Here is a 27473-nt window from a genome sequence, read left to right as displayed (position 1 = left end):
ATAGGAGACGAAGCAAAAGGGGCTAGAGGCCAAGCCCGAAACTCGGTGTGCCTGTAAGAATGTGAAAAATGCTACTAATAAAAGTTACAGGATGCAAGGATCCAGGATTGCAACACAGAGGTGTATGAATGAAGATCAGCAAGTAAGAGTAAATGCATGCAGAGGAGTTGGTGTCGTTGGAGAAATGACAAGTGGAAAGATTGTTGAGCCAAGGCAACAAGGATCACATTTTTGCAAAGTGGATTAATGCGCCGGTAATCAGCTAAAGCAAGCCATCCATGATCTTACATACACACTTCATTGAATGAAATGAAGAACAAAGCCCCAAGGACAAGAGGTTGATTATAGAAAGAACAAAGCCATGTTGGAATACAGTCTGAGCACTACAATTAAATGAATAAGCATGGAGAGCCTCATTGGAGTCTACAGGTTGTTTGAGGATTTATTTCTCAACATGGAAACTACCAGAAGGCCATTCCCAATGTTTAATGTGGCTGAAGAGATCAAGCAGTTTGATTGTTATAGCCCTGGTGAAAATTCCATGTCCTAAAAGTAAATAAAGGCAAAAATAATAACCACGGTTGATGGGACACTTATTCCAAGTTGAATGTTGGGCAAGGCATCCTAGTGGGTGTTCATTTGATTGTTTATGACTAAGGAATTTGATAAAGGAAATGGCTAAGGCTTTGGAAAGGCAAAATGACATTTTTGACACATTTATTTATGAAAATAATGGAAATTAGGATAAAAGGAAGGTGAAAGGTCACAGGTTGCATGTGAGGAGGAAATTGAAGGAAAATGAAGAAAATAGAGGCCTCATTCATAAAAAGGCTTCTGAGGATCAGTTGGTAACATTTTGTCAGTTGAGTTTTGGAGCTCTCTTATTATTCTCTCTCTCTCACTCACTCTTCGACACTTAGAGTTTTCGTGGAGCAATTTTGGCATTAGAGCAAGAAAGGCAAAGAAGGCAAGGGGAAAGCAAAGATCAAGCAAGGAAAGGCAGGATCAAGCAGCTACAATAGGATTCTTTACATGTATCGATTTGCACGTGCATTTTCCTTGCTAGATTTGGCGTGTATGGTATTGCATGTGGTTCTTTTCTTTAATGGCATGGGTTTTGCCAGGTGTAACAATGTTTTCAACCTAGCCTTGTTATTTTCGAATAACCATGGTGTGATGGGTTCTCATGTTTTGGTTGAGATGGATTCGAAGCTGAGTGGGGTGGATCTTTGAATGATAGAGCACATGGCCTATTGGTCCCTGAACCAGATTGTGGATAACGTTAAAGCCACTGGCCTATTGACCCGTGAGCTAGACTGTGGATTGCGGTAAATCCAGGATTATGTTGCCTCAGTGGGCTTAAGAATCCTTGTCAGTGAATGGAAGGATATACAGTGAATACAAGAGATGGTTTGCTCTCCATTGGGCCTAGTAATCCCAACTTTGGGACATGCAGTAAAGCTTGGAGAGTGGGTCTCGATCACGTCTCGATTTAGGGCCTAGTGATCTGGGTTTGGATTGTGGTAAAGCCTGAGAGACTAGGAGACAGGAAAATTCCTCACGGTGTATGTGGAGAAATCTAGCGACATCCATGCTTGTTTGGCCTGGTGATTGGGTGGAAATCATGGTAAACCCTATTATGATGTGTTCATTGTGTTGGCCTAGTGATCTGGGATGGATTACGGTAAAGCTTGGTTTCTGTTGATGAGGGTGAGGTGGTTTAGCCTCGATATTCCCTGGTTTGGTTCTTTTGGTTTGAGTCCCACATTCATGCTTGAAATATGGCACAGGGGTGAATGGTTGAAGAGAGATTTGGCTCATCCATTCTATGGTCGGATGGAATGTGATAGTCCCATCTCCGGTTGGTTTATTGCATTCATTAATGAGAAATTCATTCCCTTGATTTTCATGTGTAAATGTACTGATGTATATGTGAATTTTATGGTTAATATGCTTATGATATTTATGTCCCTATTATGTTGGTTATGTGTATGTTTTACGACAACAACTATGTATGGCTCTCAACATGTCTTTACTTATAAATGAATGGATAATATATCTATGGCCTAATAGATGATAATGCAACAAATGACATGAGAGAACAATGGTTCATAGCGATTCTCAGATAAGTATGAGATCCCTCTAGTTAATTATGTTGTTTACACCTGTAGGTTACATGTTGATGATATGTTTTACGAAATGTCTGGCATGGCTAGTAGGGGTCTGATTAAGGTCTTGTTCAACTTATTGCTTTTGCATCATTATTTCCCTGTTCTTTTACTAAACCCGAGTTATCATTCCATTCTAGGTAGTGACCTAGGCTCTGGGCCTAAAAATGTGGCTAAAATCCCAGAGTCCCTGGCATAGCACTGACAAATTTAGTCTCTTGTCACTGGTACGCAAGCCTGCGAGAGCGGCTTTGGGTTTCTGGACGCTCTCTTGCTTATAGCATGGGAGCGACCGAGGCCTAAGATGTCCAGAACATCAATGGGACCCAGGGATAGGATCTCTTAGTGGTTGACATGTCTCCTGAGGGTTATGTTGTTGATGTTGATGGGTTGGTTGATGTGTTCTGTCAATTCCACTTCCTTAAAGTCACATAGGAGGTTGAATCCAATCGTAGTAGCCTCTCGTCGCATGTTTACTGGGTTGGCATGGTTACTTGGGTAGATGTGGGAGGAGGGTGTTACATTGATGTAATAACAACATTGACAACCATGCATGAGTACACTTAGGTAGCATGAATGGAAATGTGTAATGCACAACAGAGACAACATTGTTCCTAGTGCAACAAATAGATAAAATAGTGAAGCACAGTTGAGCAAAGTGCAGTGAAGGAAGAATTGTTGGAGTGAGCTGAAGAGAGAAGTGTTATGAGTGTAAAGATAGAATGAGTGGGGCAAGTGTTGAATGGAGATACATTTTTCTAGAGGGCTATGATTAGAGCTTGAGGAGCAACAAGGAAAACATTTTAGAGGAGATCTGCAGAGCTAAAGGGAAGAGGCTGGTATTGTAGTGAATCAGATTTATATTTCTGTGTATATGTATTTGCCTTTGTTTTCAGTTTGAAAATTATATGAAAAGTATAATAGTAGTTAGGGCAAGTAGTGCCCTGCATTCGTAAGAGGTTGGTGCCTCTTGGAAAGTTGTGGCCATTTATTTAAAGGGGGTTGTGGCCTCCTGTGAGTGGGTGCTCACAAACATCTTGATGTAATTAAGTGGGTGCTTAAATTACATCATAATAACAAACAAATTGGTGGTTTTTCCCTTTGGGTTTCCATGGAAAAAAATACTTGTCTCCATATGTGTGTGTGTTGTTCAATTGATGTATGCGAATATCTTATCTAGCTGTTCATGTCTACTGTAGAATGAATGCTCTCTCAAATAATTGACAGTAGTGAAAATAATTGAAGGTTTGTACTTAAAGTTTTAAGAAACCTCACAATTACGGATTCACCCGCCCCTCCCAATAATTCCTTATTCTAACAAAGGTTTCTACACTTTAAGATAAATTTCCATCCTTAAAATTTTCCCTGAATCAAACCCTCATCCTTTTGCAAATTCGGGTTCATAGACTCCTCCCTACCTTCACTTAACAATCTAGTTAAGGATACAATATTTGAGATTCACTAAAATAACTCTCAAAGAAAATCCATTGGTGGAGAGTCTTTCCTAAGAATCAAGATGTCCATTTGCGAATTCAACTTGCTATGAGAAGGTTGATTCTCTAGGATTTCTTAAATCTACCATGAAGGAATATCATTTGCAAACTTACAATGCACATCCAACTTCACATCTTTTGACTCCTATCTAGTGCAAACAAGTTTTTACACATGTTTTTAGAGGAAGAAATTTGAAACACTTCATAGATCATTAAGTTGTGATTCTTTTTCACTTTGACCAATGCTAACATTTGAAGGAATAAAAACACCCAATAAATATGATCACATAGAGAAAACCACAACATAGTGACAATGCAATTGGATAATGATGTAACAAAATGTCTTTTGTCAATCTCCTACCAATGTTTAGCACAAAAAGTTCTCTCATTTTTTATCAATCCATTACATTTCCTATTTTTATGAGGTTATTGATCAATTTAGAAACCCTTAAGGGTTAATGTCATTAAAATTTATGAACCGTGAATTTTTCTTACTTTTTGAATTTGCGCTTTCCTTAACACTTTATTTTTCTAGAGATTTCTTTAACACTTAGTATAAACACTTTGTAGGTGTTGTAGGAGGGTGAGTAGGGGGCTTATTTATGATCCCAAAGGAAATACATAAATTAATCATGCTTAGGATATAAGCATTGCTACAAGTAACAAAGCAAAGGCTCTTGAGGTGTACCAAGGATGATCCATTATAACAAGTAAAAAATGCTGTGAAGTCATGATAAATGGTGACTCCATGATTGTTGTAAGGATACTTCACCATTTGGAACTTCCTTCTAACATATAACTCTTTAGATGCTTGTCAAATAATGTTTACAGTTGGGGAAAAGGGTTGATTTGCAAAAAGAAGCGGGGAAAAATAACAACCCAATGTGCCACCCGATGAATGCATTAATGAAGGAATGGTTACCATCATGCATAATATCACATGCATAAAAAGGATAAGAATAATCATCCACCATTGCCTTGCATTATTCATTCTTCATGCAATTTGATTTGCGAGTAGTATAATGTTTGGCCAAATTCTTACATGTGCAATGAATTGGAAATCTAGGGGGTTAATTATGGAATGCAAAGCTCTAAAATCATAGTGTGCTTGAAGGAGAAGAAACTTGTTTCTGACCAACTCTATGTGTAGCTTACCTGGGCATTGTAGGCATTGCGTGAGGATCCCTATGGTGCATTGCCACTATAGGAATCTATGATGCTTTCTCTAGACATGAATAAAGGATTGAGGAAATGAATGCGAAATATAACAAACACTAGTGGGATTGTGACTTATTTTCAACATTATAGTGGAATAGATTGTTGAAAGGTTTTGAGACATTGTAGAAGGAGTATTATAAAATCAAGGACCATTGCACTATTGACACAAGAGAGCATATTTTAAGCCTCTACGAAATAGGAGGAGTACCAAGCCCTAATAATAATGACGTAAAGAAAGCAACTTCAAATGGCCTCCTATATTGCATCCATTTAGTGTCTTTTAGAGCACATACTTACTAATCTCAACATCCCCCTAAATTCGTCGCTTCTCCCCATTCAAGTTTTACAAAAAACTCTCTAAACTCTACATTCTTTGACCCACTTAGAACATGTGTGGAGCACATTATGGCTCACGTTCAAAATGTTGGACTCCTACTTACCCATTTAGTGGCATCCACTATCGCGGCTATGGAATTTGAAGACCCATTTATCTAGGTGGACACACTATTTGGAAAAAATTCATGTTCATAGTTTTTAGATGTCTTTTTGTGTGTGTGTGTTGATTAGGATAACTTGTATGGCAACGCACATCTTTTATTCTACCCAAGTTTATTTTGAACCATTGGCATGTTTTTAGATTAACAGAATTACAATTCCAAAAGAACTAAGGGTATGACCTTTATGCCTTCCCTCCATTTGATAATTTTTTTAGTTATACATTTGGTTGTAACATTTTATAATACAAATCCTTATGAAAAAATGTAAGCACTTTGTACAAAGCTTTAATACAAAAGACACAGATCATTAATGTAACATTAACATGCATGAGCAAAAGCTAAGAAAAAATAAAATATGCATGCTAGCTTAGGCCAAATGTTAGGTCCATATACTACTAGTGTAACCCCTTATTGTTATTAGTACACCCCCCTTATTATATTGTTGTGCCCATGTAGTCCCCATAATGTTTTTATTGTGCCCCATAGAAGCCCACTATTGTTATTATTGCGCCCTTACATTATCATTGTTATGTCGGCTCTGATTATATTATGACCCATTAGGCTCCTATATATAGAAAGGAGGTCTTCTCATTTGTAGCATCTAAGAATTGTTCATTTGTGTAATGTAAAGGAGGTTGCCCCCTCAAAGAGGCTGAATTCTAAGGCGTTGATCTATCTTTTCTATCTTTTTGTGAGCTGGTTTCATAACATTTGGTATCAGAGCTTTGGATTCTAGGGTTTCGTTGCTCCAAACAGGTCATTGTGGCATTTTCACTATAAATTTTTCGCTACGAAGTTTCAGAAGCTAAAAAAAAACCCATTTGAGAATAACTCGGTCTGAACCTCACATCCGAATTTGAGATCTTGTCTCGCTATATTTTCGGAGATATGATTTGAGGAAGTTAGGGTTTTTGCAAGCTCCAGAATTTCATCTCAAACAAGTCATCATGGAATTTTTGCTATAATATTTGTTATATGAAGGTTCAGACTCTGAAATTAAAAACCATTTGAATCGAAATCTTGGTGAAGCTCGGGTCCGAAGATCAGATCTTGTCTCGCTATATTTTTGGGGATATAACCTGAGACATTTAGGGCTTCTGCAGGCTCTTGAATTACATCCTAAACAGGTGACCTTGGGAAAATCATCATAACTTTCTCTCTGAGCATCCGATTGAACATTCGTAAGAAGTTACAGAAAGAGGAGGAACTTTATTTTCTTTGGGTATAATTTTTAGAATCTAAGAATTGTTCATTTGTGTAATGTAAAGGAGGGTTTCCCCCTCGAAGAGGCTTATTTCTAAGGCGTTGATCTATCTTTTCTATCTTTTTGTGAGCTGGTTTCATAAGGATAACATTCAACAAGAGGTTCGTCTTTGGGAACCCGATTCATTGGAGAAGGCATTCAGGTTGGCGAGAAAAGTGGAAAGAAAAAGTATGGCAACAAGGAAGTCTACCCCTCACAACTATAAAGATGGAAGTGTTGTTTCTCCTAGCCTTCCACAACCTACAAGGTTGACACCACAACAATTGGAAGAAAAAAGAGCAAAAGGACTTTGTTACAATTGTGATAACAAATACATTAGAGGTCATAAGTGTGCTGAGAAGAAATTATTTTACATAGATTATGAAGAGGAGGAAGAAAAGGATCAAGAAACATCAAAAGAAGAGGATATACACTAGGAACCAACCCCAAAGAAAGAAGAAATGAATCCGACCATATCTTGTAAAGCATTGGCAAGAATTACCACTCCTCAAACTATTAAGATAGAAGGACATATCAAGAAGAAAAATGTTTAAGAAGTGAAAGATCGCATTGAGCATCAAGAAATGAATCCGACCATATCTTGTAATGCATTGGAAGAAATTACCACTCCTCAAACTCTCAAGATAGAAGGACATATCAAGAAGAAAAAGATTCAAGCAGTGAAAGATCACATCGAGCATCAACAACAAGTTCTCCAACTTTTAAAGGATAATGCCACTTTGGTGCAGAATCGAATGAAACAACAGGTAGATCAACATCGCAGTGAAAGAAGTTTTGATGTAGGTAATTGGGTATTTTTACGACTACATCTCAAGCAAGCTATTTATGAGAAGGAAATGTTGGCAATACTAAATGCACTTAAGAAAAGGCGACCTTACCTAATGGGAAGACACTTCAAGGTAAAAATGGATCATGATATTCTTAAATACTTTTTAGAACAAAGATTATCTTTAGAAGAACAGAAAAAATGGGTCACAAATATGTTGGGTTATGACTTTGAATCATCTACAAAAAAGGAAAGAAAAACGTTGTTGCAGATGCACTCTCAAGAAAGGATGAGGATGTCGAAGCATTGTTTTGTGCTATTGCTATTATCCAACCAGATTGGATAAACGAAGCAAGGGATGAATGGAAGAAGGACACAGAAGTGTGGCCACTCATTCTAAAGTTGTAGAAGATCCCAGTTCCAACAATATTTCCAGAACTTGACAAGGAAGGAAAAATCATATTGGAACCTAAAGCATTCATAGAACCGAGAAGTCGGCAGCTACAAAATCGATCAATTTCAGAGTATCTCGTCAAGTGGAAGAACTTACCAGTGGAAGAACTTACCCGCTAAAGATTCCACATGGAAGGATGAGAATTTTATACAGAAGCATCAAGAACTACTCAAGCGTTGAGGACAACACTTTTTGAAGGAGAGGGGCATGTTAGGTCCCTATACTACTATTGTAACCCCTTATTGTTATTAGTACAACTGCCTTATTATATTGTTGTGCCCATTTAGTCCCCATATTGTTATTATTGTGCCCCATAAAAGCCCACTATTGTTATTAATGCACCCTTATATTATCATTGTTATGTCGGCTCTAATTATATTATGAACCCTTAGGCTCCTATATATAGAAATGAGGTCTTGTCATTTGTAGCATCTAAGAATTGTTCATTTGTGTAATGTAAAGGAGGTTGCCCCTCCAAGAGGCTGAATTCTAAGGCGTTGATCTATCTTTTCTATCTTTTGTTGAGCTGGTTTCATAACACCAAACTCTCATTAAATGTGTATAAGCACAAAGTCTAAAGAGTCATAACAATAATAGACACAACATCACAATGTAAGCATAGAAAAAAATCTAATGCCCAATGGAGTTGGGCATGATCATTTAAGGCAATTGATGGGAGGTTGAAGAGGCTTAGGCCCCTATGAAATACTGAAGGCCAACATCGTGCATTGTTATCATGGCCTTGTATGTGTGTGCATACATGTCAATGCGAGGGAAGGGTCTTAACCTCTCAGACTTTGTTTCCTAAGCCAAAATACTTGTAAACATACATAAATAAGAGTAATTGCTTTAGAGAATCATGACAACAATAGACATAGGGCCACAACATGAGCAGCGAAAATGTGAGAAGTAGTCATACATATGTTTGTAGATGCGAGGTGGTGAGGCATTAACATAATCATCTTGCACAAGCTCCATAGAAGTTATGTGAAATCTATATCTATCTAGCTACTTTTCCCAATGATCGATTAATAGGAAATTCAAGAAATTTAAAGCCTTTTAAAAATAGCTAGGAACATCATCAACAATTGTTTATCGTGGTGTGGTGATGGACAAGGCTAGTGCCTTCCATCTTTAAGTCTCTTTCTTTCTGATTTACCAACATTATGGTGGGGCCTATTATCATCTCAATCAAACCCTATCAAAAAAACATTGTCTAACTATTCTATATTTTGGAATTTTTGGTTAAAATTTGATAAAACGATTTTTAATTAGATCATATTTTTAGTTGTTCAAAATCAAATTTTAAATATATAAATATATTCAAAAATTTAGAAAACTCTCAAACACCTAAATTATACAAAATTCACTTAAATTATACAAAATTCACCGATCAAACTTAAAATTTCAAATAATGCACAAACAAAAAAGGAAAGTAAGTCACAACTAGCCAAATTCAAGGTTTAAAAAAACAAAAACAAAAAACCACCCAACGTGCAAATGATTGAAATTTTTCGAGTGTCCTTATAACTAACTTTAACGAATTGTGGTGTGAACGCTCAAATGTTTGGAATCTACCCGTACACATTGCAACTGGGAAAGGTCGACGTGGACTTCCAGATCAAAATTTTCAGCCAATGAAAAAGCAATTATTGACTGACCACGTCACTTTCACTAATGAAAAATTCATTTTTTTCTCTGCGGCACCATCTCTCTTGACGCCATGATGCGGCCACGCGCTTTCATTAGCGGAGATTTCTACTCTCGCGATTTTTTAAATCCAAAAAATATAGCATCCGTCGATCCAATTCCAAGAGTAATCTCAACCGCAACTTCATCCACGTAATCCGGGATAACCGAGAAGGCCTCTGCGCCGTCGATCGGAAAACGAACGGTCAAGGTCAGTTCCCATTCTACTGCGCGACTAGTATATTAAGGCCCTTGTGTTACACTGCTGCTCGTCACATTTGCAAACACTAGATCTTGGTTCGAGTCTCTTAGCTCTCTCCAAAGGAATTTTGTGGGTCATTTGCAGGTGAAGACACCATGGTGAAGGCTTATCCCACCGTAAGCGAGGAGTACAAAGCTGCCATTGACAAATGCAAGAGGAAGCTCCGAGCTCTCATTGCAGAGAAGAACTGTGCGCCGATCATGGTTCGAATCGCGTAAGTAAACAAAAGCCCTTCAAAACCCTTTTGAAGCCCTGGAAAGTCCATTCTCCTTCTGGTCATATCGACGGAGCCCTTTGTGACCTTCGTAAATGACTGATTAATGTGCTGAATGCTCTAATTTTGTGCAGATGGCACAGTGCTGGGACTTACGATGTCAAGACCAAGACCGGAGGGCCCTTCGGGACGATGAGATATGGGGCCGAGCTTGCCCACGGTGCTAACAGTGGTCTGGACATCGCAGTTAGGCTCCTGGAGCCAATCAAGGAACAGTTCCCCATAATCACCTATGCCGACCTTTATCAGGTACGCTTTTCTGTTCGTAGACACCAAATGAAATCTTATTTTTGTGTCTTTCCAGAGGGTTTATGGTTTAGGGTTAGATCAGATCTTGAACCTTGTAGGCTTTTGTTGCAGTTGGCTGGTGTGGTGGCTGTTGAAGTGACCGGAGGACCTGACATTCCGTTCCATCCTGGAAGAGAAGTAAGTTTTTGTTCCTTGATTCTATTTATTTCCGTTTCCTCTTTTTGGACCTTTCGTGACATTCACTTTATCTCGTTGTGGCAATCCGGAAACGTAGAGTCTCATTTAACCCTTTTTAAATTAAGAGGTTGTCTTAAAAGATCAATTCTGTGAAAGTAGATTCCTGTACTTTACTGGGTCAGGACAAATCAGTGCCATATGGATGAGATCTAGCTCAACGAGACTGGAACCCGGTTCGGTGGCCTTATAGCCTGGTCTCGCAAGTGAATCTATCACCCATTTGTAGATTTTGTTAGCTTTTCTAGCTTATTACTCCGCCGATTTCACTAGTCAGCGCTGCTCGTCAGCTTAATGAGTTCTTGATAAACCTGGTGGTACAGTATTGATCAACCCTTTTCTTAAGATCTCGAGCTTTGCTGGGTAGGCGGGCTTTGCTGGGTAGGCAGGTGTCGATGATATATGGTTTCATATACAGAACGAGATTGGGGGGGACCTGGTGGATGCCTTGATTTCCTCACTGAAAAAATGCCCCATTTATGACAGTGTTTTCTAGAGCTCACATTACATTAAGCCTTGGTCTGAAATGAATTGAGATGTTTTTTTTTTTTTTTTTTGGTTTGGGACCTGGTGGATGCCTTGATTTCCTCACTGAAAAAATGCCCCATTTATGACAGTGTTTTCTAGAGCTCACATTACATTAAGCCTTGGTCTGAAATGAATTGAGATGTTTTTTTTTTTTTTTTTTGGTTTTTGTTTTCTATCTTAATCTCAAACTTAAATTCTGGCATTGCTAATCATATGCAGGACAAGCCTGAGCCTCCTCCAGAAGGTCGCCTTCCTGATGCTACAAAAGGTATTGCTTCCGTTCTCTTTTGGGTCAGTCATGACTTTTGGTGAATGCGTTGTTGTGGCTCAACAATGGGTTCTATGTATATGTTTTCTTCGTTGTTTTATTAAACGTTTTATAATCCTTCGGTTTTGATAAACTTGGTCTTTTGGCACATGGGTGTGACTGTTATGCATGTCTCTGTAAATTCATTTCCTTGTGGAGTATTTACAGTTTGATTTATTTGTTTTGTAGGACCTGATCATCTGAGGGATGTTTTTGGTCACATGGGGTTGGATGATAAGGAAATTGTGGCCTTGTCTGGTGCCCACACCTTGGTAACTGTTTTTTTTGACTTGATAAATTACTAATGGGTTGATGTATATAACGTCTATTTGTTACTGCCAGCCTGACGTATATTTTACTGTGTTCAAACCAGGGGAGATGCCACAAGGAGAGATCTGGTTTTGAAGGACCATGGACCTCTAACCCTCTTATCTTTGACAACTCTTACTTCACGTGAGTCATCTTCTAGTTCATTCATTTTATTTTTCTTATCCTTTTTAGTAGATCTTAAAGAAACATGCTCCAAGGGACTTTTATGAAGAGTTAACTTTCCTTGGGCTTATATGCAAGGCTTGAGGGTAGTAGCTAGTTTACCATAATCTCTTGGGATTTTATGCTGGTTCATAAATTTTGCATTATGCAAGTTCCCCTCGTTATTTTTAGTTTTTTCCTTAGATGATATCACCATCTTCATACCACCAAAATTCATGCTGGGTCTGAGAGGTATCTATTCTAATAAAATCCTACCCTGCAATCTTTTTGAAACCATGCCTGCTGGTGTTTCATATCACAGCAATGATGGAATTCTGATGGACAACCTTCGGTTGAACCGACCAGTGATTCAATGCTTTGTTGGCTTTCCTTTTTATTTTGCTTTGTTTGTTGGTTTATGAATTAATTCTCTTTACCGTTTAGATATCAACTATCCCATCTGAATGTTATACTGCCTATGTGTGTTTGCCTGGACATCACTAGTTTGTCCTAGTATTATTCTCATTATAGATTAATTTAGTTGTAAAAGTGAAAATGGGCTGTTCTTCATAGTCAATCCTGTACGCCCTTTTGTACTTGCAGCTGTGGTTTGTTTGTTCCCCAGCACATGATTAGAACTAGGCTATCTAGCTTCAGTTTTTTCATGTAAAATTTTAATTGATGTGAAATTAACTTCTGAATTAATTATAATTTCTACTTAACCGGTATCCACCGTGTGCCTGCCTCCCCTCAGGATGTGCAATCTTATCCTGAATTTTCTATTATTTTGATTATGGATTTTGTTTAAAAATGGCAAGTAAGATAGCAGTGCCAACCCCCATGAAAACATGATTCCTGATTTCCGTTGGATTCAAAGATGAATGTACAATCTTATCCTCAATTTTTATTAATTTGATTATGGATTTTGTTTAAATATGGCAAGTAGGATCTGCGCCTAGGGGGGTTATGGTGCACCTTATTAGGATATGCAATGTAACTCTTGATTTTCTTGTTTTGGCAGAGAGCTTGTGACTGGAGAGAAGGAAGGCCTGCTTCAGCTGCCATCTGATAAGGCACTGCTTGCTGATCCTAGTTTTGCAGTTTATGTTCAGAAGTATGCACAGGTATGCAGGTTTCAATATATTTTTATAAATAACTCCAGTTACTTCAGTTCAGAATTGTGTAAATACATGCATTTTAAATGCAATGTGATGGTCTTGAAGTTAATCGAGGTTATCTATACAATCTGCAGGACGAAGACGCTTTCTTTGCTGACTATGCGGAAGCTCACCTGAAGCTTTCTGAACTGGGGTACTTTTCGTTACAATTCCATCCACTTGACTTGATATTTCCACTGTTAATTTTCTAACTTTTTTGCATTGTTTTCTCCAGGTTTGCTGATGCGTAGATTCATTCCTGCTGCAGAGACAATTCCTTGCTAGATAGCTTCGTTTTGTATTTCATCTAATCTTTTCGTTTATATGGTCACATATAAGTTGGTGTTATGCGCCATAGTAATACTTGAACCTACATGTTTTTGAAAAGTATTGATGTTCTTTTAAATGAACATTGAATACAACATTTTGGAACCTGGTTGTGTTCTATCATGCACATATTTTAATCGAATGCTTCGTTCCTGTTAAAAACTGCAGCCCAATGCCTAGTATGTGGAAATCAATACAATTGGATCGTGTTTTGATTTTTATTCGTGAATTTGAAATGCTCTTTGATTGATAATTATATTTATTAAATTGGGAAACCAGTAATGTATTTTAAATGAGGCCTTACAGATCCAAGGATCGGTTTTCTCCCGTCAGTGTGTATCTCGCTTTGTTGTTTGAATATAAATATCGTTAGATTGATAATTTCTTATCTATTGGGAGAGTTGAAGTTCTAGAGTTTGATTGCTTTCTCTGCTTTTCACGTTTTTGAAACATTTTGTGTACAAACTCTTCTCAAGCTTACATGCCTCGCTAATGACAATAAGCATGACTGAGATCTTGGTCGAACCCTTTTTGAGGAATGGAAATGTTAGACTTGTAAACAGTTGGTTGATATTCAATAGCTTAGCAACTGTCACATAGGAAGGACAGAAATTAAGAAAATCTTTCCTTCCAAATTTTTTCCTCTCCATTTCTGGACTCCACCCTTCGCTATGTTACCCATCTTTGAACATGTTTTCTTCAGAAGACAATTTTGCTGCCTATAATACGGAGTAAAATTCTAAAAAATTCACATTTTACCATCCATATTTTTTTAGATTGACTTTCCATTCCATTTCATCTCTAAGCTCTTCACTGGGCATCTGCACTATACTTGTTTAATGCCATACATCTATGCTTCTTTTCAATGTTAGTACAGGTTCAAAGAAGCCCGGATTAATTACTTGTTTACAATGGAGGTTTGATAAGCTCTGGGGCTGGTTAATGGGGATTCTTAATTAATTAATCGGGGTCTTGGGATTGCATCATGACAAATTCATGTCAGTCCGGTGGTTTACGTTCAAGTTGCTGGGAAATCTAGAATACTTGTAAGATCAATAATGAATTGAGATGGTTTTAAGAAGTAAAAATTCTCAAATTCACATTTTACTGTCATTCATATTTTTTTTAGATTGACTTTCCATTTCTTCTTTAAGCTCTTCACTGAGCATCTGCACTATATTTGTTTAATGCCATGCATCTAGGCTTCGTTTCAATGTTAGTGCAGGGGTGGATATAGAGTACTTTCAAATGGAAGCCCAGGTTAATTAATGGAGGTTCGATAAGCCGGGGCTGGTTAATGGTGATTCTTAATTAATTAATCGGGGTCTTGGGATTGCACCATGATCAATTCTTGTCAGTCCGGTGGTTTACGTTCAAGTTGCTGGGAAATCTAGAATACTTACAAGATCAATAATGAATTGAGATGGTTTTTCTAAGATTATGTAAATCAATAAACAAATTAAGTATGACCTATTTTCTCTAAACAAACTGGATGTAATTCAATGTGAAAAGATCCTTAATATTGGTTTCCCAATCATTTCCGTTTGTTAACAATTTTGTAAATAAGTTATCAATTGAGCACTTCATATCTGAAAGTATTAGTACTGTTCAGCTGTTCTAACTGCTCTCCATATTTTCACTTCTTTGTCATTGGCAACGCTCTTTGTAAGGTATTGCTGATTCTGAAAACCTGTACACTAGGGAAAAATATTCCTTGAGTGGAAATTCTTTTTAATTTAGCTAGTTATTAATTTTGGGTGCCCATAAGCCTATATATGGCCAACAGTGTATTATCATACAATTTTGCTTAATTATTTATTTGATTTTATTTTTAGATGGTTGATAACCTCAAAATAATCCTATCTCCATCTCCACATTGATGGTAACCTTAAAATTATGAGTCACTGACATCTAAGACAACTTACATGGCACATCTTTGGGTTTTCTGTGGGCACTATCATAAAAATCCTAATGCTCTCAATGATCAATTTTTAAAGGGTAATGATCACTGACTTGGTTTTTTTGTCTTTATATATTGGATCTTGCAACTACCATTTTTGCAACTACCAAACAACCGTTATTGTGAAGTATTTCATAAAACATTAATATGTAAGAGTTGTCTTTAAATATATTTTAATTAAAATTAATTTTAAAGTGCATAAATGGTGGTGAATATTTACAAGCTCTTTAAAATGGTTGGTGAATATTTACAAGTTCTCAATATTTTAAATTGTAAAATGGTTGGTAGTATTTTAGTATAAAATTTGAATTGTTTAATATTTAAATGGTAAAATGATTACTAGTATTTTAGCAGAAATATATAAATTTAAAAGTGTATAAAATAGACAATTTTGCAAATATATAAATTTAGAAGTGTACAAAATGGACGATTTTGCTTTTATTTGATTCTATATTTAGATTCCTCATTTGAGATAACTTGCACTATGTATTTTATTTAAATTGTAAATTGTAAAATGATCGATAAAAAATATTCAAATATATACTACTAATAATTTTGCCTATTCAAATTTCAAAATGTACACTACTTATAATTTTGCCTAGTTATTTATTTTATTTTAGTTTTAAATCACTGATTCAAAATAATACTAGATCCATCTTCACATTGATATTGACTAGTTATTTATTTGATTTGATTTTTAAATTACTGTATTTTTAAATCACCGATTCAAAATAATACTAAATCCATCTCCACATTGATAGTAACCTTAAAATCATGAGATCTCCATCTCCATGGTGATGGTATCCTTATGTTGAGTAGATCTCCGTCTCCATCTCCTCCATGGTGCTGGTAACATTAATGATGAGTAGTGACATTCGAGACTCCTTGCACCGCAAATCTTTGGGTTTTCCGTAGGCACCATCATAGAAATCTCAATGCTCTCAATGATTAATTTCCAAAGAGGAACGATGCATCTTTATGTTTTTGATATTGTCACGGTTTTTTTTGCCATAGTTAAAAATGTCAATTTTAGATTTGCAACAATTTTGTGATATTAAAAAAAAATCATTTTTAGTTTTCCAAATAGAAGTGTTTCATAAAACATTAACATGCGTCATTTAACTAGTTTTGAAATATATTCATCAATGTTTCACTTATGAAAATACATTTTTTCCTTTCATTTTTCAACAAATCTTAGTTATTATATTTATATTTTAAGATTTTTATTAAATGAGATGAATTTGTCCATGGTTATAGTAGTTTGTCCATAATAAAAGGAGTCGACATCACTCATGAACAGTTGTGTCTACATTTTATAATGAGGTCGACTTGAATTTAGTTAGATGTAGCCGACTTAATGATATTGAAGCCAATAGAAGGAGACTTAATGGAGGATGCCTTGACCAATAAACAAATTGACTTTGACCCATATAAATAATCCTAAGGCCTACAATGAAGACTTGACCTATACATTTGACCCAAGCATGAAACCCATGCTTTAATAAGTTAAGTCAAATTGTGACATTGAAACATCTTTTATGTGCTCCGAATTTCTCACTGTGATGTTACCGAAACTGTCATAAGAACAAGCCCTCTCACTGTTGTCACATCGAATCCTTCTTCCTTGTATTTGCATTGAGATATGCATGATCACATTGTGTTATCTGAACTGTGATTTTAGAGATAAACAGAACCCTTCTTCTGAGATGTATGCGAGCTTCTTTTTGGTCTGTGGAGCGAAGTATAGGCTAGTATATATAGTAGTTTGTCCATAATAAAAGGTGTTGACATCACTTGTAGAACAACTGTGTCTACATTTATAATGAGGTCGACTTGAGTTCAGTGGTGTCACTGACTTAATGATATTGAAGCCCATAGGAGACTTAATGGAGGATGCCTTGACCAAACAAATTGACTTTGACCTATATAAATAATCCTAAGGCCTACAATGAAGGCTTGACCTATGCATTTGACCCAAGCATGAAACCCATGTTGAAATTTGGTACCAGAGGATAAGTGGTTCCCTAAGTTTTTGATCTTTGGCCCAACGAAAAGTGTCCAAAAGAATTTAATTTTTCTCTTAAAGTGACTTTATAATTTTTATGAAGTTAAATCTAATTTAAAAGTGACTTTAAGTGACAAAGTTACTAAAGTCTAATTTTAAAGTGACTTTATTAAAGTAAATGTAAAAGTAGAAAGGAAAAGTGACTTTGGAAATAAATGACTAAGTGGGTCTTTATTAAAGTGGGGTGAATTAAAAAATAAAAAGTGAGATTTAAATGAGCATTTAATCTTAGCCATAGATCTAAATATATTTAAGCCATTGGATTTAGGGATCATCCAAAAGTCACTTAGGGTTAGATTAAAGGAGGAAAATGTCATTCATTCTTTCATGAGCAGATTGGGAGAAGGAGAGCAAGAACGCAAAAGAGATTTTTGAGTAGGGAGGAAAATGAGACAATAGCTTGGCACACATTCCAAGACAGTAGTTGAGCAGCAGATTTGTACAACTGATTCAGCACACAGTGGAAGGTAGATTTTTGGCATGATTTTCAAGGAATGGTTTGCACAAAAATTGAGGAGCAGTTTGCTGGTTTTTTGCACGCAAAACAAGGGTTGTACAGCGTATTTATTGCAGGTCGTACAATGCATTTATTGCAGTCCGTACATCGCATTTAATGCTAAAAGTGGGCACGAAAGTAGAAGAGGTCGTACAACATTTATCGCTATCCTGTTTGCTGTAATTTCCAGATCGCTGTGAGGCACTGGGAAAGAGATAAGTTGTAAATTTGTTTGCTGAATATTTCTCACTTTAAAAGGCAATTTTCAGAAATAAAGAAGAGCTCTCGAACTGGTTTTCCCCAAGAGTTGTAGGGGGTTTTTCCAGGGTCACATTGACAAAAAATTATTGTGTTTAAATGTTTTAAATGCCTGTTTGTAACTGCTAAATTTTATTTCTGCATTTTTAGCATTCTGTAAAATTTTCAGAATTTGTGTTTTCAGCGGATTTTTTTTTTTTTTTTTTTTTTTTTTTTTTTTTCAGTGTTAAATGTATGGATATGGGAATGGACATTTAACTATATGGGACAAATAAGATGAAACTGGAAATCGGGGTGGGAAACAGAAATTTTTACATGGTATCAAATGTTGAGTGCTGAAGGGCAGTTTGGGACAGCAAGGAGGAAAATTACAGCTTGTTGATTTTTCACTCAGAAAATTCCAGCAAGCTGATTTTTCACAAACAATAGTTTTAATCTTTACTACAGCAGTGCTATTTTTCAGTTTTAGGACAGCAGGATGTCATTGGGATTGAGGGTGGAGGATAGGTTGGATGGGCATACAAATTACAACGTTTGGAAGGAGAGAATGCAGAGTATCTTTGAGGACGCAGAAGTTTGGGATATAATGGTGCATACCACACAGAACCCTGTTGTTGTGCCTACTGATACTACTCAGTTGGCTGAGTATAATAAAAAGAACAATAAGGGTAAGAGGCTGATTCTAGACGGAGTCAAAGATCATTGCATTCCTCATGTGAGAGGAAAGAGAAATACCCATGAGATGTGGACAACATTATCCAATCTGTACCAGAGTACCAATGAAAACCGGAAAATGGTCTTGAAGGAGAAGTTGAAGAATATTAAGACGGGTAATGATAGTGCAGCTGGATATCTCACAAAGATTACTAATGTGAGAGATGAGTTGGCAACAATTGGAGAGGCCATTCAACCCACTAAGTTGGTGCGGATTGTAGTGAATGGCCTCCCCCGTTCATGGATGAACTTTACTAATGGGGTTTGTGCACGAGAGACCCTTCCCACATGGGAGAGGTTTTGGGATGATTGTATTCAGACAGAGACCAGGAAATGTCAGCTTGGGACAGCCAAGCCAATTGAGCAGGATGAAGATGTAGCACTGTCGGCAGGAGGCAAGAAAGACAAAGGGAAGAAGCAGGCTTCCACAAGCAATGGTGGGGGCAAAGGCAAAGGTAAAGGTAAACATGGTGACACACAGAAGGATTATTCCAAGGTGAAGTGTTGGAATTGTCAAAAGATGGGACACTATGCAGTTGTGTGTCCGGAGAAGAAGAAGAAGAAGGGGAAGAACCAGGACGTGGCAGCTTTAGCAGAGGTTGAAGACTTTGCAGTTCGTTTTGACCGGGAGTTTGGGTTCACTGCGTATGAGTCCTCTAGTATAGGATCATCTGCCACACAGGTTCAGAGGGAGCATGCTTTTCTCTAAATTGGCGGAGCATCTTCGGGTATCAGGTATGTGGACAGTGGGGCTTCACGTCACATGACAGGAGTGCGGGAGTACTTCTCAGAGCTTTCAGAGAGTGGCACTGATATAGAGGTAGTACTCGGTGATGACAGAGTTGTTAGAGCAGTTGGTGTGGGGACACTGACATTTCAGAGGGAGTCCAAACCTCCCTTGAAGGTGTCAGATGTTTTTTATGTGCAAGGGATGAGGAAGAACCTCATATCCGTCTCAGCCTTGGAGGATAGAGGATATGAGATACTGTTCAGGGGAGGACAGGTGTTGATGTATTCGAGGGGCACTCCAGCTGATTAAGCTAGAGTGATAGGTGTACGCATTTTGCGGTACTTGTAGGGGATAGTGGATTATGGTCTGGACTACACGCAGGGGGATGGAGTGAGATTGGCAGGTTACACTGATTCTGATTGGGCAGGTTGTGCTTCTGATAGGAAGAGCACTTCAGGGTGCTATTTTGGGTTGGGTTTGGCAGTAGTGTTATGGTTCAGCCGGAAGTAGCAGTCAGTAGCATTGAGTTCAGTGGAAGCAGAGTATATGGCAGCCAATCTAGCTAGTTGTGAGGCCATCTGGCTTCGCAAGATGTTGTTTGGCTTATTTGGTCAGCCGTTGAGACCTTCAGTGATTTACTGTGATAATCAGAGTTGCATTAAACTCACGGAGAATCCAGTATTTCATGACAGGTCAAAGCATATCGGAATCAAATATCATTTCATCGGAGACTGTGTTCGGAAGGGCGTTGTGAAGCTTGAGTATATTCCCACTGATGAGCAGGTTGCAGATATTCTTACCAAAGCCTTACCACGGGGCAAGCATGACTACTTCAGAGACAAGATGAGTGTGGTGAGGAACACCTTCCTCTGTAAGAGGGAGTGTTGAAATTTGGTACCAGAGGACAGGTGGTTCCCTAAGGCTTTGATCTTTGGCCTAGCGAAAAGTGTTCAAAAGAATTTATTTTTTCTCCTAAAGTGACTTTATAATTTTTATAAAGTTAAATCTAATTTAAAAGTGACTTTAAGTGATAAAGTTACTAAAGTCTAATTTTAAAGTGACTTTATTAAAGTCAACGTAAAATTAGAAAGGAAAAATGACTTTGGAAATAAATGACTAAGTGGGTCTTTATTAAAGTGGGGTGAATTAAAAAATAGAAAGTGAGATTTAAATGAGCATTTAATCTCAGCCATAGATCTAAATCTATTTCAGCCATTGGATTTAGGGATTACCCAAAAGTCACTTAGGGTTAGATTAAAGGAGGAAAAGGAAGAAAATGTCATTCATTCTTTCATGAGCAGATTGGGAGAAGGAGAGCAAGAGAGATTTCTGAGCAGGAAGAAGGAGACAGCAGCCTGACACACATTCCAAGGTAGCAGTTGAGTAGATTTGTACAACTGATTTAGCACAAAGTGAAAGGAAGATTTTGGCACGATTTTCGAGGGGTGGTTTGCACAAAAATCGAAGAGCAGTTTGCTGGTTTTTTTTGCACGCAAAACAAGGGCCGTACAACACATTTATTGCAGCCTGTACAATGCATTTATTGCAGTCCGTACAATGCATTTAATGATGACCGTACAACAGCATTTAATGCTGAAAGTGGGCACGAAAGTCGAAGAGGCCGTACAACATTTATTGCTGTCCTGTTTGCTGTAATTTCCAGATTGCTGTGAGGCACGGGAAAAGAGATAAGTTGTAAATTTGTTTGCTGATTTTTTGCTGAATATTTCTCACTGTAAAAAGGCAATTTTCAGAAATAAAGAAGAGTTCTCGAACTGGTTTTCCCCAAGAGTTGTAGGGGGTTTTTCCAGGATCACATTGACCAAAAATTATTGTGTTTAAATGTTTTAAATGGCTGTTTGTAACTGCTGAATTTTATTTCTGCATTTTCAACATTCTGTAAAATTTCCAGAATTTGTGTTTTCAGCAAATTTTTTTTTTTTTTTAGTGTTAAATGTATGGATATGGGAATTGGCATTTAACTATATGGGAGAAATAAGGTGAAACTGAAAACCGGGGTGGGAAACAGAAATTTTTACAACCCATGCTTTAATAAGTTAAATCAAATTAATAATAAAAATTCTTTTCAGTTTCTTTTGACAAATATATTACATTTGACTCGAGCACAATAATGGACACTAAACCTAGTTACATTTTTTAACACTCCCTCTTAAGTAGGGAGGTATTCATATTTTCATATAACCAAACAGGTACATGGAAGATCTCAAACCACATCATCTATGGAGAAGTTTAGGCACTGCAATGCCATGGACTAGTTTCCTAACCAGGGCATTCTATCCATTGGTCTCTCAACAATTTAGGCACAGTAATGCCAAAAACTAGATTCCTGATCAAGGCAATCTATCTAGGTGGGACTAAGATGGACTCAAGATTCCAGCCTCTCTAGGTACCACCATGCTTAATTTCTAACCACCAACCCAAAGATCCAGGTGTGTACCCTAAAACATAGCTCTATAATCAACACCACCTTTTCTAACTTCAGGACCTAGACATCAACACAAAGTGTCGGTCAAATGTCCTCCCAACGATGCTTCACTCACAAAGCCTCAACACTCCTAGATCCAACAGATCAAGGATAACCAATCGCTCCCAGTCACACTAATTGATAACCAACATGCTATCAAAACCTTCGAGAAATTTACTTGTACAAACACAACCCTAATCAATAATATACTTTCACATGTACATAATCAAATACAAAACTCTAGGTCTTCCAACCAACTTGATGTTGCTTCTCAACTTTTCATAGTAGGATTATCAACCAAATCTCTGACAGAAGATTCCTTAATCATACACTTTTCTTTCCTACTTCCCATGCAACAACATATTCTCCGAAATTCATTCTTCAATCAAAACCAAGTTGTTCCCTCCCTCTCAACCAGGGAGCATCTCTTTATCTAGATTCCCTCTTGATCTCAGGGAGATAAACTTCTTCTTTTCATCATCAAAGAATCTTTTGTGGCTTCCAACCATTTCATCAAAGTTATCATCATCCTCATCATGCTTATCATATCAACGAACATCTTCACCATATTGAAGACTGTGTACCTGCACAATTTAGATAGCAAGTACAACCAAATCTATAGAAGCAAGAAGTTAGCCATATAAAAAAATTATAATAGTGGAAGCATTTACAAACATAATCAACAAAAGACTATACTTCAATACTTCAACTTCTTGCCCAGGTTTTGTTACAAACCCTAAATCACATCCTCAAGTCATCAAGATATCAAGCTCATTATATCTAGGGTTTCAATATTCTTTCAACGACAAGTTTCTTCATATGGCAAACCCTAGAAACAAATCAAATCAATGAATCTAACAACTTTCAGAATTCATATGTTAGATTCTTCACTAAGATTTCATACACCCTATATTTCATATATGAGATTCAACAATCAAAACCAATCACAACTTAATCAACATCATGACTAACATCTACTAAGGTTTAATATTTGCCTTAGATTTTCATCTTCAAATTCTCAACAATCACTATATAGATTCACATATTCTAGATGATTATACATACTAGAGAATTTAGTTATTACTAGGGTTTAGCTGCTAAACCCTAGATTTTCCAAACATCATCCTAGACCATCAAACTTTGCCTAGGGCTTGATTCCAAACCCTAGGACTCATGACCATTAACACTTGGGTCAACACAAATATCTAGGAATTTATCAAAACATCATAAGCACATCATATGTCAAGCAAATTTAATATGTTAGAGATATATCGACCTAGAACATGTTAGGGTTTCAACCAAATGAACACATACCTAGGGTTTCATTCCTAGGACTCTAAATACATAACAAGGGTTTTTCTTATAGACCCAACCAAACCCTAAAGATCTAGGGTTTCATAACATAACAAAGCAAACCCTAAAATACCAAAACTTCAAAAATTTAGGATTTCAGTCAATCATCATTCAACCTTAACAAGTTAAGATTTCTTGATCATACTAAAGTCAAAATATGACATCATCAATAAAAACTTCAAATAACATTTCACAATAACCCTAAGTAGTTTAGGGGTTCAGACACTAGCATACCCTTAGGTTAGGGTTTTTCAGAGAACCCGTCTATGGTTCTATAAAATCAATTAAGAATATAAGGGAGGGGTAGTTTTATCAAGAGATGAATCACCCTAAACAAAAATCTCTATGATTAAAGATAACTAGACATAACAATGTTAGTAATGTAATGCAAACTTCAAAAATAAGATAAATATAATTTTATAAGATATATAGACATACCTGGAGATGTTTCTTGACTAACCCTGTAAGTATTCCTTGAAGTGTTAAGCCATCATACTAACAAAGCACATCATGTGATACTAAGGGCATAATTTAGTTTCTTCTACATAATCATGGGGGAGGGAATCTTATGATAAGTTGTTCATTCTTTCAAACATTAGTAGGACATTTTATTTGACATGTAAATCCTAGAAGATAAGGATGCAAGATATCTTAGGGATTACAATATTTATCCTCGTCTAATTATAACCAAGGATCATGTGAACCATTTAAGATAATATAAATTTAAAAGCTCATAGATATACATACCTTGTATTTATGTACCTTTGATTTGATAGCTTGATGGAAAGTGACAATGCTTGATTTCTTTTTCCATAGGCCAAACTTCAAAAAATCTTCAAATAAACGCTTTTGCCTTAGCAAATCCTCCTTTCATTGCCTTCAAATGTATGACTAGTTTATTTGGTTAGGGCTTATAATCTCAGAGTATGTTGAAGAAGATTTTAGACTAATTATGACTCTATCCATTAAGTGGAAGACAAAAAATGTTTTTCTTCACCATTTTGACCTTGGACATATCAAAGATCATAACAACGCTTCAACCCTTATATACATTAGTGAGCCTGAAATTTCCTTTATGACTGTGATGGAGATCATCATCGTGCTTCAGATTGATCCTGCTACACAAATTTGTCACTGAAGTTGATCTAAATTTTCTCCTTGTATTATGTTGAAAATTTGTCATATGTCTTCACTGAAATCTTGAGTGAAGTTACATTCTCCTTCTGAGTTTTGGGTCCGAACCACCTTACAACAATAGCACCAAATTTTGTTTTTTGTGATAACAACAAAGTTTATATTTATTGTGTCTTTACCGAAATGTCAATGCCTTTTATGAAGTGCTGAGACCGTGCCTCAGAATATTAACACTGAATTATTACCAAAAATGCTAGGACTCCGAACTTCTTTCTCCCTCATATTTGCTATTCATCCTTTCAAAATATCTTAGAATATTAGCCCAGAATTGTTCTTCGGATATTGATCTTGATCTTCAAACAACTCCTTTCACTTAGAATACTTCAAAGTGATCTTCAAACTACCCTTGACCATAGCTCTGATACCATGTTGGAAAATCCATATAGTTGGTAATTAAAATGATTTTCCTCTTAATAACGTTAACTTGTGATTTTAACTTGTGATGTTTTCATTATTAGCATTAAATTTCTTAATTAAATTTTCTTATCATCAATATTAATGCGAAGGAAAAAGTAGAAGAGAACATAAGATATAGGCACGTTGCTAGGGCAAAACCCCCCTTGAGGGGAAAACCCAGTCACAAATTCTTCTTTTAGTAGATTCAAATGTTGAGACGACCAAGACCCTTTCAATCTAGACCCAAGACATGCTCCATCAAGTCATCCTTGTAACTGTGAGAGCATCGAGTCCTTATCACTGTGATAATAACAAAATCATCTTACTGTGAGACCTTGTCACTATGGCAGCACTGAAATCTTCTTCACTGCATCTTGACCTTGACATTATAGCAACATCGAAGCCATCTAGTAATAACATTGAATTGTGGATACCGAGATCATCCCTGTGCCTAAACCGAGCTCCATTCTCACACTGAAACATCCTTTCTGTGATCCAAACTGCTCACTGTGATGTTACCGAAACTGTCATAAGAACAAGCCCTCTCATTATTGTCACATCAAATACTTTTTTCTTGTATTTTCACTGAGATCCGCACCATCACACTGTGATATATGAACTATAATTTCAAAGATAAACTAAACCCTTCTTCTGAGATGCATGTGAGCTTCTTTCTGGTATGTGGGGTGAAGTATACGCTAGTATATATAGTAGTTTGTCCATAATAAAAGGAGCTGACATCACTTCATGAACCACTATGTCTACATTTATAATGAGGCTGACTCGAGTTCACTTAGATGTAGCCGACTTAATCATGATACTATTGAAGCCAATAGAAGGAGACTTGATGGAGGATGTCTTGACCAATAAACAAACTGACTTTGACCTATATAAATAATCCTAAGGCCTACAATGGAGTCTTGACCTATACATTTGACCCAAGCATGAAACCCATGCTTTAATAAGTTAAATAAAATTAATAATAAAAATTCTTTTCACTTTCTTTTGCCAAATTTATTACATTTGACTCAAGTACAATAATGAAGACCAAACCTAGTTACATTTTCCAACATTGGGTGTAGGAAGTCTAACCGTGTCAAAGAGTTGGAGGAAAATGGCCGTGGTCTGTGGCGAATTCTCCTCTCCCTTGTAGAGGCAATATTTTGGTATGTAACTTGTTCTTCCTTTGTATTACTTTGTAAATTTGGGTTGCAAATTTTGTTTTTTGTTGGGCTCTTTCTGTAGAGTTTATGATGAACATCTCCTCTGTCTTTAGAGTATAATTAGTTGTCAGGCCAGGTGTTATCTCAAAACCAGACCCTGACAGGCTGCTGATCAGGTAGACTTTAAGTAACTATTTCAAACCTACTTTAGGCTGGGGCTTAGCCTCCTCAACCTGAGAGGGCTCTCTCACAAGATTAAAGATTTGGATAATGAATAAGATGGCTAACTCTATGAAACAAAATGAAAAAGTATAAGAGGTTGAAACACAATTAGAAAGTATCCATTGGGCTTATGGAGTCAGATATGCTTCAGTAGTGATAGTAAGGTTAGTTTTGCATAGAAGTCAGGGCATTCAGAATCCAACATATGTAGAACACACTAAACACATAGAAGGCCAGCACAGTTTACAAATATATGAAGGAAATTAGAGCACTGTTAGTGATTTCTAAGTAATCACATATTCATAACACTGTAGATAATAGGAAAAGACAACACAAGACATTTATCACATCGAATTCCTTTTGATTCCTGAGAAGCAAAGCCAATACTGTATTACTAAGAAACAAAGTCTTTTACATAAAGCCAAATATCAGAGCTTTTCTCAATAAATTTCCAACCCTTAATACATTAATTCTTCTCCCATATATAGAGTTCATGTAGATTCCTTCCTCCAACATGAGGGGAATTCGGATTCCTCCTAATTTGACACCTATTGACACTTAAAACTAACTATTTAATACAAAAGACAACGAACTAGGAGTCCTAGAGACCTAATACAACTAGGAGTGTAACTCATTATGATTACAACAACCTTATCTAAACATTTAAAGCATTCTTTGACACCTATAACTCCATGAATTCGAATTTGATGGTGCTCATAACCTTCCAGTTGGCCCTTGATGACTCATTCTTTTGCTGTTCCTAGAAACTAGGACACTGTCCCTTGCTCTGTTCTGGCTGAAAAATAGGTCTTGGGACAGAGCTCATAAATTCTCATAAAAAATGTATTTAGAAAAACTGAAGGAGGCTTTTGTGAAAAAATCCATGTTGAACAAAAACCTCTCTTGGTTTTTTGAAACATATTTCCTACCGCCCAGAATGAGTCTTTGAAAAACAGGTGTAAAAATATGCTTGTGAAAAACTGCACCTACAGCAGTTTCGTAGCGCAAGTTTGATCATTAATTTCTATCAAATCATAATGGATTTGAAGAAAGTGGAAGAGGTTTTTGTACTTCAGTAT

General features: G+C 36.7%; 1 protein-coding gene across 1 annotated transcript; it reads left to right on the top strand.

Annotated features, from left to right (window-relative positions):
* The first annotated feature begins 9812 nt into the window (after window positions 1-9812).
* Window positions 9813-13579, top strand: LOC149265365 (L-ascorbate peroxidase, cytosolic-like). Its single transcript, XM_089429335.1, has 9 exons — window positions 9813-10025; window positions 10160-10334; window positions 10446-10511; window positions 11316-11364; window positions 11593-11675; window positions 11777-11856; window positions 12896-12998; window positions 13127-13185; window positions 13267-13579. Exons 1-9 carry the CDS (start codon window positions 9907-9909, stop codon window positions 13280-13282), a joined length of 750 nt encoding a protein of 249 aa, XP_089285461.1. The 5' UTR covers window positions 9813-9906; the 3' UTR covers window positions 13283-13579.
* The last annotated feature ends 13894 nt before the right edge of the window (window positions 13580-27473 follow it).

Source organism: Pinus tabuliformis, chromosome 6 (assembly GCF_031772625.1).
Source record: "Pinus tabuliformis cultivar Carrire ecotype Pingquan chromosome 6, CPIR1, whole genome shotgun sequence".
NCBI lineage: Eukaryota > Viridiplantae > Streptophyta > Pinopsida > Pinales > Pinaceae > Pinus > Pinus tabuliformis.
Note: the sequence above shows the minus strand (reverse complement) of the source record. Positions and strands in the feature narration are given on the sequence as shown.

What these genes read in the sequence shown, in the direction of transcription:
- LOC149265365 (XM_089429335.1), top strand. Translation starts at nt 9,907, where the DNA reads ATGGTGAAGGCTTATCCCACCGTAAGCGAGGAGTACAAAGCTGCCATT. An exon ending in CGTTCCATCCTGGAAGAGAA is followed by an intron (nt 10,512 to 11,315) that starts GTAAGTTTTTGT and finishes AATCATATGCAG; the next exon opens with GACAAGCCTGAGCCTCCTCC. An exon ending in CCTTCCTGATGCTACAAAAG is followed by an intron (nt 11,365 to 11,592) that starts GTATTGCTTCCG and finishes TTTGTTTTGTAG; the next exon opens with GACCTGATCATCTGAGGGAT.